We start from the raw sequence: 12,025 nt of genomic DNA, 5'->3' as shown, positions 1-12,025 counted from the left end.
TCCCTAGGGAAGGCAGCTGGCTCCTTAGCAGAGGATCTGAAGTTGGCACCTTCTCGGAAATTATCCCTTTTAGGTAAAAACAGAATGGCCCCTGAGAGTGTCCCATAAATGCTTTAGAGAACTGTCCTCAGACAGATCAGCAGCAGGTGGGGTAGGGTCTGTCACGCTGTGTGCTCGTGTTAATTCTGAGACTTCCCAACACAGCGGTGGCAGATGAGCTTTGTCAGAATATTGCTTTGCCATTACTGGGGCCAGTCTCGGCTCAGGGACAAGGAACAAAAAGTAAGAAGTGTGATTAAAAAAAAAGAAGTGCTTCATCCCCGGGCTGTTTTCCTTCTCATTAATTTATGGGACTACCTGTAACACTAGGAGCAAAATGATAATAGCCCTGAGAGCAAATGATGCAGCCCTGGAACCACTGGCTTTTCCATACCTGCACCTGAATGGTTTGGTGAGACCTACAGAGGTAGACCTGCTTTCTTACCCACTCTTGATAAATAATTGTGCGTTCTCACTCCTTGAGACAGACTAAGAGGGAGTTTGATGATCTGGATGTTAGCACTGCTTTCCAACTCTAACAGCAGCTATGTCCAGACTGTCAGTCACATTCAGTAGCTGTCTGACAGACAGCCTGTTCTGAAAATAATTAAACCAATAGTTGGATCACAAGAAACACTCATTCACAATATTAAAATAATATTTAGATATTCTTTTTAGATCGTTCTCATGTAAGACTTATGCCATAAACATCAAGTAAGTTTAGCAAAATTCAGGTCTAACCCACTTGGTACCTGTAATGTGCAGAAGCAAAAGATTCCCACACCTATATGCTTCTTGCAAGTGGCACAAGAAGCAAAGCAACCCTTAGGTCATGGTTAAGGGATGAATACAATTGATTTTTACCTGATATTCTGTCTTCTCTGGCATATGGAACTAGCATGTTCTTTAGGTTCTTCAGTTTCTCCATCCTCTGAGGAATCCGAGGATAATACCACTCGTACCTTTTGGAGGAGGAGTTCTCTAGCAGACACTGCGTAGGTAGAGCTCTTACTGTTGGGAGCGGTCCACAGTGTGAATGCCCAAGTCCATAAGTGCTCGAAGGAGAAGATTGTTACTTAAACCAGTTCTTCTCTGAGGTGTACAGTCTTGAACCTCCTGAAGGATTCCTGGAACACTGACACTGAGGGGATCTGGCAGTATGAAGCATGCCCTTCCTTTCTGTACATTTGAGCGCAGTGCACGGGCAGGGTGTTTGTCCTACTGGTACTTCTGAGGCAGTGAACTCAGTTTCAGGTGTTTGCATGCATGTTTCCTCGTAAAATAGGAATGTTCATATGAGTAACATCTCAAAAAATAGTTACAGCCGTGGCTCTGCAGCTGACCAGCCTGTTACATGCACCATTGTTCTCCCTATTTGGTCACTTCTCAACAGTGGGTTCTCCATCCTGAATAGGTACCTCATGCTAGGTGGATCTGTTTTGTTGCCGTGTGTACTACATGGGATTTTTCCAGCAGTTCATTGAGCAATGTAGAGCAGAGGTGAACCAGAAGTAGCTGGGAATTTGGGTCAGACTCCCAAACACTCGTGATCTACCTCTCTTTGCTTAGGTGTCATTGTTTTCAAATTTTTACAGGTTGGTCTGGACAGAATGATATTCTGTGCAAGTATTTGGTGGCTTGTATTTCATGTTGCACAATCAGACAGCTTCAGCTTTGCAGCTGAGCACCCTGATTTCAAGGGTTCCTTGTGCTTGGTGCTGATGGTTAGGAAGAGGAGGAATCTGAACATGTATTTTTGGCTCCCCTGGGAACAACTGACTGGCTCAGTTCCACTTGATGTAATCCTGCTTCTGGGACCTCAAAATCAGTGCTGACTAGGGGAGAAGGATTGCCAGTCTGGCACAGTCTGCAGAAATTCCGAAGGGCAAAAGATGCATCCTGGAGGGTCCACCAAAGCAGCAGTGTGACAGCGTAAGAATTCCTCTGACTTTGTGGAAAAATCATTGTTGTTGATCATCTGGTGACTAGGTTGGCTTCGGGATGTCAAGGGTGACCCGCTCTTGAGACCCTTATTTGTTTTGCCTCCAGGGAGTTCCCAGCTTGCCCTTGAGCAGCTGAGTGTAGCTTCATTCTTATCCTCACTCCTAGGCCTCTGAGCTCATTTGAAAAAGGAAAAGCTACTTCTTTGTTGTGCTTTGAGGTTTGGCTGACATGTAGGCGCATTCATCCATGTAAATGCAGGCTGGGACTGGTAAGATTCAAAATCAGAAGGAACTCGGGTCTTTTTCTACTTAACAGCAATACAAGGTAGGTTTACTCTCATGACCGCTACTGTGAACTTTACTTGTGTTGACATTCCCCCTGTTTATTCTGAGAGAATTTCTTGGCTGTTGCAGTCTTTTTACTAGACAGCTGGCTTGTAGGAAAGAGCTGCTTCAGTGACAGTTCAGCAGCTGCAGAATGACAGCAGAGCGTGCCCCCAGGAGATAGTACCGGCTTACGACAAGGCCAGCGGCTGTCGAGCAAAACCTGCTGCGTGTTATAACCGTGTGCTCTGTGTTGCACAATATCTGAGAGCGCAGGAGCCTCAGCCAGAGCTGAAGCAGGAGTTCAATGATTCTCAGAGCGCTTGGAGCAGCCAGCAAGGCACCCTTACTGACCACAGTCACTGGAGCAGGTGATTAGGTGCACTGTATTCTTGCTTAAAGAGTAAAGGATGATTTTTACTTTTTTAAAATTTTAATCCCATTTCAGTCAATCTGTGCTTATGTTGTTTTTACTTCATGCCCGTTTTATTAACACTTCGTAGGTTACTTCATGAGTAATCAAGGAATATTCTGCAGGTCACTCATGAAGAACTGTGGTTACAGGAGCTAGACTTAGACTCCATGGGATCAGACTGGGTTACAGGGCGTCTGTTTTGGGTATGATTTGGGGGTTTCTTATTTTCGCTTTTTTAAAAAGGTGCTTGTTGAATAACTAATTGCATGCAGTAATTTCAGGTTTGGAAAACACTTTTACATTAACTTGATTGGTTTTGTTCCAGCATGATTGTTATGGGTTTGCGTGGCAAGGTTTTGGTAGCAGGGGGACTGCAGGGGTGGCTTCTGTGAGAAGCTGCGAGAAGCTTCCCCCATGTCTGATAAAGCCAGTGCCAGCCAGCTCTAAGACAGACCTGCTGCTGGCCAAGGCCAAGCCAATCAGCAATGGTGGTAGCACCTCTGTGATAATGTATTTAAGAAAGGGAAGAAAAAAAAGCTCTGTGGGGAAATGGCAGTTGAGGAGAGAGGAGTGAGACGATGTGAAAGAAACAACTCTGCAGACACCGAGGTCAGTGAAGAAGGAGGGGGAGGAGGTGCTCCAGATGCCAGAACAGAGAATCTTCCCTTGCAGCTTGTGATGAAGACCATGGTGAGGCAGGTTGTTTCCCTGCAGCCCATGGAGGTCCACGGTGGACCTGCAGCCCGTGGAAGGGACCCCACGCCAGAGCAGGCGGATGTCTGAAGGAAGCTGTGACCCTGTGCAGAGCCCGCGCTGGAGCAGGTGCCTGTCAGGACCTGGGGACACGTGGAAAGAGGAGCCCACACCGGAGCAGGTTTGCTGGCAGGACTTGTGACCCCATGGGGACCCACACTGGAGCAGCCTGTTCCTGAAGGACTGCAGCCCGTGTGAAGGACCCACGCTGGGACAGTTCGTGAAGAGCTGCAGCCCGTGGGAAGGACTCGTGTTGGAGAAGTTCATGGAGAACTGTCTCCTGTGAGAGGGACCTCACACTGGAGCAGGGGCAGCGTGTGAGGAGTCCTCCCCCTGAGGAGGAAGGAGCGGCAGAGACAAGGTGTGATGAACTGACCGTAACCCCCATTCCCCGTCCCCCTGCGCCGCTCGGGGGGAGGAGGGAGAGAAACGGGAGTGAAGCTGAGCCCAGGAAAAAGGGAGGGGTGGGGAAAGGTGTTTTAAGATCTGGTTTTATTTCTCACTATCCTACTGTGATTTGATTGTTGATGAATTAAACTTCCTTTTCTCCCCAAGTTCAGTCTGTTTTGTCCATGACAGTAATTAGTGAATGATCTCTCCTGTCTTTGTCTTGGCCCTCGAGCCTTTCATCATACTTTCTTCTCCCCTGTCCAGCTGAGGAGAGGGAGTGATAGAGCGGCTTTGGTGGGCACCTGGCATTTATCCAGACCAAACCAAAAAAAAGATATAACTAAAAAAACCCCAAACCACACATTATTTGTGTTTATCAAGGTACAAATACCCGTGCTTATTTATTGTTGTGCAAAATTGTGTAGAAGTACAAGCCCTAGCATAGCAAATAAAACCTCATGATACCAAAGGTACAACAGTTGCCAGGTTGTGAAATACAGAGGAGCTTCCTGAAATGGTTTTTGGAATTATCATTAAGAAAGAGTAAACTCAACTCTTGGTCACCATGTTTTACACCCATATGTCAGGATGTGTTTTCTGCTTGGTTACTGTAGATCTTTAGGACTGGAAAGTCAAAACAAAGCTGTGGGGCCATCCCTTCAATTGAGAGGTTTTTTATTGGGCTTTCCAACATCATCCAAAGCCCACGATGCTGTCTCTGTGGAGGAGGTGGTGTGGCTGGTAGGGGCGGGTGGTGTGCCGGCGCGTGGCTCTGAGGAGCAAGCCGTTTCACACGGTAGCTGAACCTGGTTAACATCCTGCCATGCCCAGAGAGGCCAAGGTCTTCCCCACCTAGTCTTCCCTCCAGCTGCACCAGCTTCTCTCCCTCCGCAGCACCCTGCCATTCTTTGTACTGGGATCCATCTGATCACAGGGCAGCGAGCCAGCGCAGCTTGCTAACCCAGCAAAAGTGTCCTTTATTTTCTTTTTACCCTCCTTAGCTATTTTTCTGCCATTTTACCAAGCTGGGTTACTGTACTGAGATACCAGAATTGAATTCAGAAGAGCAGCGGCAGAGTGTGGTTGGGGAGTAAACGTGAGGAGAAGCGAGATTCTCCTATCTGGCAGTGGTGAGCTGCCAACTCAGCCCACGCTATCTCCTGAACTGCTTAAACATGAATAACCTGAAAGCTTTCTTGAAGTTCTATACAGCCTGAGCTGGAATCCCTTGGGGTCTCTGGCATCCAAGGGAAGGGTGGTATGGGGTGCAAAGAGGCTGGCTGAGCCCAGGCCAGTGATTTTCCTGTTTGCAGCCTTCCGAGGTGGCCTCAGAGTAGCACTGATTTCTCAGAGATGCTGCCCAGTCACCTCTGTAATTACAGCACAGTACTTCTTGTTTCACGTCTGGGTTGTTTCTCAGCTGCAAGAAACTCTGCACCTGTTTCATCTGACTTGGTTTCTTTAAGGCCTGTAGGAATTTATCAGCTGGTTTTCCTTTGCAGTCCTGTTGTTGGAGTACATTGAGGGATCTTTGTTGGTTTGCTTGCCAGGAACTGACTAAGCAGTAAGGGTGTGTATTTCAGAGTTTGGTCTGCTCAGGTCTGGCGAAGAGATGGCCAGCAGCTGTTGGTCTGTTTTCAGCTTCCAAGGCATCAAAGGCTCACTTTCTCTCAATTTTCAGATACCATCCTCCTTGCTGGTCCAGAGAGCTGACTGACAGCACTCCCTCAGTGCTAGCAAGTTGTTTTCCACCAATTTTTCCACATGTGTTGGAAGGCTGAGAGGAGGAATCCTGTCTGTGTTCCTGGAGCACTGCCGTAGGAAGCAGCTGTCTCTCATGGAGCAGTGCCCTGGAGGATTTATGCTGTATCATTCCTTTGTACCTTACAGCAGCTGTTTGGCTGGGTTTATTTTTGGACAGGAGGGATGTGTGTTAGACATTTTGAAGGAACCAAGCTGGTGATCAATCACATTTGTAACTCAGCTGGAAGTTCTTGCACAGGGAGGATGTGTCTGCTGATTGTGTGATGAGACAGCAAAGAGAGCAAAGCAGGACGGGAGCAATGCTGCCTGAGCTGGATGTCCTCTGTCTTTGGAAAGATGGAGCTACCCCATATGGAGTGAGCAAGAAGGCTGCTTTGCCCTGTGAAATGATCAAGCTCTTCCCATAACTAAGGCTCCTTTTGTACAGATGCACGTAGAGCTCCTGGTGAAGTAAATGCAGTGTTGCAAGAACTGTGTAGGCCCTTGGGAATTTACCCTTCACTTTGCCTCTGTCCTTACTGGTATCTTGCTGACAACAGTCACATATAGTCTTCTTCTTAAACAGGATTTTAAACCAGAGAAGAATTTCTTTGTGCTGCTGAAATCTCCTAATTTGTCCTTGCAGTGGGAAAATGCCTGGAAAATGCTACAGAGCAGAACAATACGTTGCTGTGGGATGTACCTGGTAGTATTTTAGGAGAACTGTAGCTTCCACAAAGAGGTGATGTGTGTTTGTTACTGAGTGCTGTCGATTCAATCATTCATTCATTTATACACCTTAACCACCAAACAGTTATGTCAGATAGTGCTTTTTGTCTTGAAGTTGCCCCACCAAAAGTGGGGGGCTGCTGTTTCGAATATGAGGAGTGGGCGGGTGAGGAAAGATGCCATTCTGAGAGGGGAAAGGAGAGCGTGACAAAGAAATGGGATGAGCAGGTGAAAATCCAGATGGAAGAGGCGTGCTTCTAGAAGTGTGCTGACAAGATGCAGCACCCTGCCTGTGCCCAGCGTGGTTCATTTCCAAGCACGCAGGGAGACGGGAAGATGTCAGGCTAGTGGCCACATCTTTTCACCAGTAAGCACTGTTAGGAAGAACAGTCATAAGATGTGATGCTGTTTAGTACTAGTTCCACAATTTGCTGCTGTTATAACCTCAGGAGACAGGCTGGATTTGCAGACCTCTGTTCTCCTGATCCTCTCAATTACTTGGAATCCGCACAGCAAAGAGAGTCTGGATTTCAGGCAACGTCATTGGCATCTGTTGATACTGTCCTCAGTTGCCTTCCTCTGTTTGCCACCAAGTGAAGCCTGGTTGCAGCATTCCTGGGCAATATTTTGCCAGCTCTTTTTCACGTGGATGCATGACATGAGCCCAGCTGGGTGCCTATTGTCTTTCTTTGACTTTCTTGTAAGCTGACTTCAGTTCCTTTTGATTCAGCCTTGCAGTGTGTGCTAGTTGTAGCCTCACTCACTCATGTGCCTGGTGGCAGCCTGCAAATATACTCACTGTAGTGTTTCTTCACGAGAGGTTTTAGAGCCCACATGCCTTTCCAGTGAGTGGAAAGGTTCAGGATGTCTTGGTAGCTCCAGCTGCAAGCCTGGAACAGGCAAGATTCACATTGGCCTAAGGTAATCCTAGCTGCAGAGTGCCACTACTGATTTCCAGGTGTGCACAGCAGTGCATGAATTAGTTTTAACTGCGCACCAGTACTTCAGTGAAGAGGTGACATCTGGGTGTCATGACCCTCGAGCAAGTAAAAACCAAAGTAAGCATGGAGGTTGATCCCACAGGATGGAAAGCATCGCTGAGTGATAGGTGGAAGACTGGTGAGATGAGTACAAGTGCACTCAGGTGAATCGTAGCGCATCGTGAGCTAATGCACTGAAAGCTTATGCTTCTGAGCAAGAACGTGTAGTGCAGTTTTTGGCTGCTGGTGTGTACTAAGAACCGGTGACCTTAGCATACAGAACTTGAGCTTGTAACAAGCCATATAACTTAAAACTTAGCAAATTTCTGCACAGATTTTATTTTTCCTAGGCTTCATGGAAGAAAATTGAAATGAGCAAATACCACGTAAATAAGCTTGAGATTCTTGCAGTAGTGCTAATTCTGTAACTAGTGACAATAGAAACTTCAAGTAGAAAATTCAGCTGCATAATTCTGCAACCTGATTTCTTTCTGAGATATAATTTCCTTAATTTTTATTTTGCTTATCATCAAAACTTGTGCTATAGGGTGTTAACATTCCCATTTTCTGTTCTAATCTTTGCAATCCACCAAAGACTTGGCTTGTGCTTTGACTTTATGGTGGTGCTGTGCCCCTCACAAAGTTAATTTTGTAATGTTATATGTTAATAGCCAGTTTTAAACTAGGACTTTGGAGACTGTAATCAGAGAAGTTCTTTTATGCCAGAATAGTAACAATTATGTTAAAGATCTGCCAACAGCACCCTTACTGGTATATAAGTGTATGTATGTGTGCATACGTGTCAAAATGTGCACAGAAATCTAAGCATCAGCACATGTTATGGAAGAGTGATGCCTGTGTTAGCAATCGTATCTGGTCATGACATTGACGAGCAGGAAGATGAACTCAGCAGGGATTCAATTGTTTATGCTGTTGTTAAAGATCTGTTGTCAGCCTGGTAGGTCCGGGGTTTGTGAATGGAAAGGTTTGGGAGCCCCTGCTTTTGAGGGTACCGTATGTTTTGAGGTACTTTCTGTGTCTTTAAGAAAGACAGGTTTGAATTGTAACAGTTTTTAAATAATGTGTGTATTTCTCAAGGTCCGACAAGAATTGGTTGAAGAATATGAACAAGTTAAGAGCATTGTCAACACTTTAGAGAGTTTTAAAATGGACAGACCAGCAGATATCCCTGTATCCTGCCAAGATGAGCCTGTTAGAGATCCTGCTGTTTGGCCCCCTCCTGTTCCAGCTGAACACAGGTAATGAGAGGCTCAAGCAGAGTGGGTGGAATAAAGTTAGGTCGTCATAATTTTGTGTTCTTTTTTGAATGCATTTGTTACCACAAATCACCTTTCATTTGCCCCTTAGTTGTTTGTAATAAAGAATAAATATAATTCATTGGGAAAAAAAGTAATTAAATTACAGTCGGATTTATTACTGAAGTTCTAAAGAAAGTCACTCCTTTATTCTGGTAGGAGTGACTAGCTAAGTGCCTGGAACTAGAGTCTGCTGGAGAGGTAAGTGGGCTTTTGGTGACAGTTGCCTTTCTCATGTGCAGGGAGAAAACTTTTCCATTTCAGTTTGTTTAAGCAGTTGAATTCATTGATGGCTGAAGAGTCAGTAAGGAGCTGGAATTGAAGGATCTTGAAGGAAGTGGTGGTTAGAAATCGCTCCCTAGCTACAGATAATGTGACCTGTGTTTAATCCATTGGTTACTTCTATAAGTACCTTTAAGGTAACTTTAGTTAGCTAACAGTTTTCTCAAAATAGATGCTTGTGCATTTCCGAAATCCCTATTTTCACCCTAGTCAAGCTTGACACAGGTTGCTGGAAACAACAAATCCAATTTAAAAACAAGAATAACATTTATAATGCCAACATTTTTCTATTATAATAGCAAGGAATTTAATGTGTGTATACTCATATAAGCAAAGCAACAAAGTAAAATGAGAGATCTTTATTAACAGAAAGAAATGCCAAGTTTATTTGTAAATATGTGTGCTTTTTGATTATCAAAAAAATGGATCTTCTCTTTTCAAAAAACCCTAAGAATGTAAGTGTAAAATAATATTAACACTAATTACCTTTGTTAGTTGTAGAAATGATTATCAGAATTTTGGTGGTAATGTTACATGAAGTGCAAGATGTATTTATTATTGTATCTTTCTTAGAGGTGAATGCCCAATAATTCATCAGCTTTTTTAAGCTGAAATTTAAATCTTGTGCAAATAAGAAGGAAAATTAGCCACTTTTCTGTGCTGTTAAGTTTGATACAAATGTATACCAAGCAAAATGTAGCAGTTGTATCCAGCAGTGTGTTTAACTATGTACTCTTTTTAAGCCATATTCCAGGAAACTGGTTTTGGAGTTAGCAAATTTTGAGCTACTCAGAACAAGAATCGGTAGAAGATTTAACAGAGGACACTAATTATGGTTGGGTGACATTCCTGGCCGTTTATTTTAGTTCTATATTTCAAGTCCAGTCCCTAGAGCAAAATGACTGTGACACCTTGTCTTAAAACAAGATTCTGCCTCCTCATGCCACTGCTGAGTTTGCTTTGACATCGTGGGTGATGCACACGAGTATAGGTGGTTGCAGTTCGGCTCAGTTTGCTTTTGCTTTCTAGGCAATTTTTACGTTTTGACATTTTCACACAGGGGAATGAAGTCAGAGGTAGGAGGATTGCTTTAAAATTCTCCCTCCTTTGTTCTGGGGCCTGTCAAAGCCCCTTTCCCTTTCCCTTTCCCTTTCCCTTTCCCTTTCCCTTTCCCTTTCCCTTTCCCTTTCCCTTTCCCTTTCCCTTTCCCTTTCCCTTTCCCTTTCCCTTTCCCTTTCCCTTTCCCTTTCCCTTTCCCTTTCCCTTGGAGTGTCATCTGGTTGGGTAGAATTTGTGCATGTGCTCGTAGCCTAATATAATCTCCTGGTCTGGAGTCAGAAGAAGCTACAATTTGAAGACTTTTACCAAATTATTTCCTCTTTTGTTACATGCGTGTTGGTTTGTTGTAAGGTTGGTTAGGAGTGCTGATCTAATAGTATTGTTAATTTTCTTTTTTTCCACTGTTGAAACTTTTTTGTTCCTTTTGTGTTTTTTTGCTTACTTCGAGTGTCAGACAGAACCAGAAATATGTTGCTGGATTTGCAGATACAGGGAGATAAGATTTAGGGGCTTGTCAGCTTTAGTTATAATGCACTAAGGGAAGGAATGAAATATTAGAATCCATCCTTCTTAATGTTGCTCTTTTTTTGCTATTTTTAGCATGCTTTTGTTGTGGTTGCTTGTTGTTAGGGCTCCACCTCAGATAAAACGTCCCAACCGAGAAGTAAAACCTTTGAGGAAAGAATCACCAGGACTGCAGCCCCGCGGGCCTGTGGGCAGAGCACACGCCGTGTCCAAGGGTGAGAAGTCTGCAGGCAGCCGCGAAAGGGAGTCCAGAGCTCGAGGAAGAGATGACAAGGTAAGAAGTGAGAATGCATGTGGAGGGAGGAGTTACGCAGCAGGTGGCAAAGGGAAGCATTCTTCGTTTTAGTTGCTTAATGCAGGTAATAATAAAAAGCCACAATAATCCGGTGCAAGAAAACTTGGTGCTTTCCTCTTGCCTCATGGACAAAGCATGTATCACGGAGATATTTAATAATGACTCCAAATTAAGGAATGTTCTGTCGTGTTTGCTCTGTCTTGATTTGAGGAGATGTTTTTGATAGGGAAGAAGCATGATGGCCTGTTGCTGGGGATTTCTTATCATCTCAGTTAGACCATGGGCTTGACTCTAATCTGTCAGTGTCAATCAGGCATAAAGTTCTTTCTCCTCCTTCTTCCCCACTCCTTTTTTTTTTTTTTTTTTTTTTTGAAGGAATCCAATCCAGGACTTTTGTAAAGATTTCCATGTGAAAAGTGCAAAAGTGAGATCAGCACCCTTCTCTAGACTTTGAGCATTATCAATGGAGTTCCACAGTACCATTGCCTCTGCCATACCATAGTAAAATTTAGGTGTGCGTAGAAGTCCAGGACAGTTCTGTAAGTGGATTGATGCTAGGTAAATTTGTGTCAAATTACTTGAAATTATATATTTGAAAATGGTGTGGGGGAGATGTGGTAAAAGCAAAATCTTAGCAACTTCCATTAGATTATGGAAAGGGTTTTGTATTTATTATAGCATTTAAGAAGATGCTTCTTGGAAAGGCTTCGTTGAAAAAATAAATACACTTAAATAAATTGGAATAAATTGGAGATTCTTTCCTTTGAAGACCCATGAAAAAGAAGCAGCACTGAAGTGAAAGAAAAGGAGAAACAGTGATTCACTATCAAGTAGTGATGTCAAAGGCAGAACTGTTTTGTGGCTGAAAAAATTGTCTGTGTGCAAATTGCTGTTTCTGAGACACCTGCATTTTTAAATTTAACTGTGGAGTCAGTGCCAAGAACTCAAGGAATCTGGTATAAATGATGCAAGTCAAGAGTGTACTGAAGTGGCTTTACTTTTCTGACAGAGATATGAGAGGCCCCTTCCTATGGGGGCACACAGATCTTGACAGATGAATACAAAAATATTTAGGCCAGTTTTCTTCCCCATGAATTTGGTTAGTGCCTTCGTGGCCTTTCTGTTACAGGTTGCTTCTTCACAGCACAGAAAGAACTCCGAGATACGCTTTTTCTGTCATGAATTGCTTTTCTGATGCGCAGGAAAAGTATTAAGTAATCCCAACCCTTATT

General features: G+C 44.0%; 1 protein-coding gene across 9 annotated transcripts in view; it reads left to right on the top strand.

Annotated features, from left to right (window-relative positions):
• The window catches only part of KATNAL1 (katanin catalytic subunit A1 like 1), a 48,640-nt gene that overhangs the window by 11,295 nt on the left and 25,320 nt on the right, over positions 1–12,025 (top strand). For 8 of the 9 annotated variants that reach the window (XM_075420090.1, XM_075420100.1, XM_075420095.1 and 5 more), the window contains 2 exons: positions 8,415–8,575; positions 10,604–10,772. In XM_075420090.1, the coding sequence (XP_075276205.1) occupies positions 8,415–8,575; positions 10,604–10,772 (330 nt within the window). Of the gene's footprint in view, positions 1–3,393; positions 3,836–8,414; positions 8,576–10,603; positions 10,773–12,025 lie in introns of all 9 variants that reach the window. The other variant, XM_075420102.1, reaches the window with a different exon arrangement.

This window comes from Opisthocomus hoazin, chromosome 1 (genome assembly GCF_030867145.1).
Source record: "Opisthocomus hoazin isolate bOpiHoa1 chromosome 1, bOpiHoa1.hap1, whole genome shotgun sequence".
NCBI lineage: Eukaryota > Metazoa > Chordata > Aves > Opisthocomiformes > Opisthocomidae > Opisthocomus > Opisthocomus hoazin.
Note: the sequence above shows the minus strand (reverse complement) of the source record. Positions and strands in the feature narration are given on the sequence as shown.